Source organism: Aplysia californica, unplaced genomic scaffold (genome assembly GCF_000002075.1).
Source record: "Aplysia californica isolate F4 #8 unplaced genomic scaffold, AplCal3.0 scaffold00281, whole genome shotgun sequence".
NCBI lineage: Eukaryota > Metazoa > Mollusca > Gastropoda > Aplysiida > Aplysiidae > Aplysia > Aplysia californica.
The window spans coordinates 183,036-187,646 of record NW_004797551.1 but is presented as its reverse complement, the minus strand read 5'-3'; the positions used below and the strand labels follow the sequence as shown (position 1 = coordinate 187,646).

At 41.4% G+C, this 4,611-nt stretch overlaps 1 protein-coding gene across 1 annotated transcript in view; it reads right to left on the bottom strand.

Moving 5' to 3' along the window:
* The window catches only part of LOC101853704, a 17,361-nt gene continuing 12,750 nt past the window's right edge, over positions 1–4,611 (bottom strand). The window contains exons 12-16 of the mRNA XM_013084246.2: positions 3,749–3,888; positions 3,200–3,389; positions 2,139–2,400; positions 1,588–1,751; positions 1–893 (exon numbers count right to left, since the gene is read on the bottom strand). Coding sequence (XP_012939700.1) covers positions 777–893; positions 1,588–1,751; positions 2,139–2,400; positions 3,200–3,389; positions 3,749–3,888 — 873 coding nt within the window. The 3' untranslated portion in view covers positions 1–776. The remainder of the gene's footprint in view (positions 894–1,587; positions 1,752–2,138; positions 2,401–3,199; positions 3,390–3,748; positions 3,889–4,611) is intronic.

The following is a 4,611-nucleotide window of genomic DNA, read 5'->3' as shown; positions in this document are numbered from 1 at the left end:
AAAAACCAACAAAAAACACAGAAAAAATAACAGCGAAAACAAAAAACAATGCTTAAGAAAAAAGAAACTACTGACTTCATTCTTACAAGATTCTGTTTTAAATCTTGGCACTGGTATGAGGTAGCTCTTGTACAATATCTTCATTAAACAGATCTTCACTTGGTATCAAACTTTTCTATTGCTCACAAGATACCAGAGACATGTTGATAGTAAAATGTTCTTTGGGCTTAATGGACAGGCCTGGAACTCAAAGACACTGTCAAAAAAGCTGAAGAGTGGAGGAAGCTAGCGGCCATATCTTCAAGAGCGCCCCGACGGACATCCAGTCTACAGGATAGGTGAAGGTGAAGTGAAGGCTTACAGAAAAATGCAACAGGAATTTCGGAAAATTTTCAGATATCAATCCAGTAGTTCTATAAAAGAAAAAAAGTCATTGGTCCAGTTTAGATGGGAATGAAAAGCTTGAAATACTTCTCTGAGTGGCACATACGGATGAGGTGGGAATACCATTATTCTTCCTTAGAGAAAAGGTACGAAAATGGAGGAAGAAATAATATAAATGTCCGTGTGTAGCCACACAATGAAAAATAACGAACTCCCATGAACCACAATCTAATCATGAACAGTATTCAGAAGAAGGACATAAGAATGTCCAACAAAGATGCAATGCCTAACAAGATGATAATAATATTTTGAGAAACAAACATGAACATTACTTTAAAGAATGTAATAAAAACCACAAACAAGCAAACAGACAAAAAAGTAAACAAAACAGTTTATCCATGAATGACTTGAGCATTCATGCCAAAGAACGTGTGTTTCTTGCCCGTGTTGATATTCATTCTGATCTCTGGGTTTGTTTCAGGGTACATTGCTTGGAATCTCCGACGGACCTGCAAAAAAAAAAATAATAGTTACATGGATGTAACGTTTTGTTGTCGTGAATGTAGGTGGTGCATCCCCTTTGACACAATTTAGATCATTTAGGAGGCAGGCTTTTGATCCTGCCTGTTAGAGTCAACCCGGGCTGAGAGGGATACAAAATCCTAGCAGAAAGACCAAGATACTTGATAAAAGCTTCTTCCCACTCTGGAATTGAACTCGGGTCTCCTGTGTGCAGCAACGAAGGATCATATCCTTACACCAGAGATACCTGTCATGGCTATGAATGTTTTTACAGAGAGTGAAAGTTTGGTGACCTCCAAAGCTGTAATGTCCTTAGCAACTGCAAATTTATACTTTTTGTATCTTTGATCAAGGATTTTCCAGTAAAGTCCACTCAGGAATGTGTTTTTAAACCACCGTCCCCCCTCCCCCCCCCCCCAAAAAAAAAAAAAATTTTTATAGCAAAACGGAAAACAATAAATTGATAAAAACTAGTCACTGCATGGGAAAATGTCAGTTTCTTCGATTTCAATATTTTGACGAGCGCCTGATTTCATCACGATGCTGCACATTTGTTTATAAACACAAAGGAGTGTGTTGTGCAAGCTCTCCGGCCGGTGACAGAGAGACATCTCTCTTGCTGCGACACCTAAAAGGGTATAAGGGGTGGGTAAATGTAAGTAAGTGTGTTATGCTACCCACCTCTGACTTGATGAAGCCATCTTGCATGTCCAGCAGACAGGACTGAGGTCTGGGACCTCCCATGCCAGGCTCCCAAATAAACCTGCGGTCTTTCTTCTCACTCAGGTCGTAGATGGGGAACTGGCTGGAGTAGCTAGAACGCATGTTGTAGTCACACTTCAGACCTGGGTGGGGGAGGGACAGACAGACATAAACTTGGTGAACACAAAAAGTGTAGCTTGAAGTAAAAACCCCACAAACAAACAAGTAAATGAATAAACAAACTCACTAAAAGACATCTTACAATTTTGTCTGTCTGTCTGTTCATCTTTTTCTTTGTTTGTCTTTCTCCCTCACAAAAAACAATCTCACAAATTGGTATAAAGTCTGTGTGCTTGTCTGTCCTTCTATCCATCTGTCCATCTGTTTATCTACTGTCTGTCTGTCCATCCATCTATCTGTCTGTCTGTCTGTCTGTCTGTTTGCCTTCTGTCTCTCTGTTTTTCTATCCCCCACAAACAAAGAAACAAAAAAATAAACACACAAACAAACACACAAGCAAACAAACTCACCGACAGGCATAAAGTTGGTGGACAGACTCCTGAACTCATCAGCAGTCTCCGACTGAGGCGGAGGTCGGAGCTGGGGATTGCGACTAAAGCAGACCTCCGCAGACTTGAGAGGAGGCTCTGTGTTCCTGGCGACCACCGTGGGCACAGCGGGGTTTCTGAAGGTGTTCTCCGCCATATTGCGAGTGTCGCCCACCAGCATGAAGGATGAACTTCCAGAGGCCTCTCGCTCCGGGTGTGTGCGAAGGAAGGTCAGGGACTGGACCTGAGGGAATGGAAAAGTTGGTGCCGGTTTAGTTGCCCGTCTACCATGATACAACGGTCTACCTTAAGTCTCACCTAAGGCATCCAGAAATAGTTCAGGTATCCTCGGTCCCACCCAATCAACCATGGCCTATCACGATATGGCGCTTTACTCTGAGTTCTGCCTGACTGCAATGGTTTAACAGGACACAACAGTCTACCATACACCCCACCCTATCAACCGCGGTCTACCAGGATACAAGTCTACCATACATCCTACCCAATCGACCATGGTCTACCACGATAAGGCTGTTAAGTAAGTCCCATTCGATCAACCACCGTATACTGCAATCATCAGGCAGTCAAGTGTAGTGTTAGTCCCACCAGATCAGGTCTGTCCTTTTCGGACCAGTATATATTATACATCATCCCTTTAAGACAAGTTGAAAAAGTAAATTAATAATTTTGTTAGTTCTTTGTACATCTAATTACTGTCCAAAAAGGTACCAACTAGGCTATTTATACATCTAGCTACCATTAAAAAATGTACCCATTGAGCTATTTGTACATCTAACAACAGATCTATCCTTATATATGGTACTAACTGAGCTATTAAAACATCTGACCAGCTGAACTATTTGTGCACCTAACAATCATCCCCAAAAAGATACCAATTAAACAATTCATACATACATCTATAACGGAGGCCAGCCAGAGGAAGGAAGGAAGGAAGGAACAGGATGGAAAAGTAAAATAAAGTAAGTAATAAGCAAGGAGCCAACTGAGCAACCATTTAACTTATTATCACGGTCTAGGCTTACATTATTCTGTCCAAAAGCCTCCCTCAGCTGCTCCTGTTCCTCACAGCTGAGTGGCTGAGTGTGTGACTGTCCGACCTGCACTGGGAAGTTCTCATGGAAATTTTGGACATGGACGCTGTTGGAGAAGTGGACAGACTTGAGTTTTCCTGGTTTGGGCATGCTGTCTCTTGGGGCCACTCGGTCTCGCGTCCTGTGTGGGGGCAAATAATGTGGTTGGTTTTTATTTTTTTTAAATTGTGGGGGAAAGGGGAGGGGGGGGGAGGAGGAGGAGGGAGGGGTTCTAGGGTCCTGCGAGGAAATACAGACACACACACACATACATACATACTCTCTCTGTCTCTCAAACACACACACACACACATACACACAAACGTACACATATACATTACACTTACATTACACACACTCACACACATCACACACACATACACCCACACACACAAACACACAGAAATATTACACACGTACATGTCAACATTACACACATATGTAGACATGCACACTCACCCCCTCCCCTCCCCACACACACACACACACACACACACTTACCTCTCCAGGTTTTGGTTTTCATGAGAGATGAGATCTGATGGTTCTATCCTGATGTTCCTGTCCAGTTTATTTTCCTGCAGGAATTTCTTGGTGTTGTAACAATCGCCATAGGTGTCTTCCCGCAACACAAACTCTTTTTCCTAACAGAAAAGATTTTTTAAATTTTTACTTTGGTTTAAGTAAGAATTGTATGGCACTTGCAACACTAATAGGTCATGTAAGTAGCGAAAATTAGAGGTGTAACTAGAGAGTAAGATACAAAGTGATAAGCACGATATACATTTGATTAAGAAAAAGGGAGCAAACCACACCAGAGCACCCGCCTACAACCCACAGAAAAGATTTACAACTCGGATAAAACAATGCTGTACAAGGAGATATAACCAGTAATTTTTCATGCTGTGATACAATTATCTCTTATGGGGATAAAAATAATTTTTTATCGTGCAGAAATTCAATAATTTTCCCTGTGGAAATACAACAATTTTCCTTCTGCGAAGATACAATCGTTTTTCTTGAGGGATGTGTGTCATGGCACCGTGGAATTCAGGCGCCCGTCGATTTTAGGGCATGTGGAGTTATTGGTGTCAACTTAAAGCCTGTTCATTTGTCTTGCTTTCCATGAAATATCCATCTATCTTTAATAGAATTCGAGATATTTGCAAGTGAAGGAAGTGGGGTTAGCTGATTTCAGAGGTGAAATAAGCAAGAAAATGGCCGCTAAAGCTCGATATCTTTCAATGCATGAGAGTCATAGGAAACTGAAAATGTACTTTTCTTTTTTCCTTTTATCAACGTTTTTCCAGTAAAACACCCACAGAAATGTGTTTTTAAATATATACATAAAAACTGTTGAGCTCCCC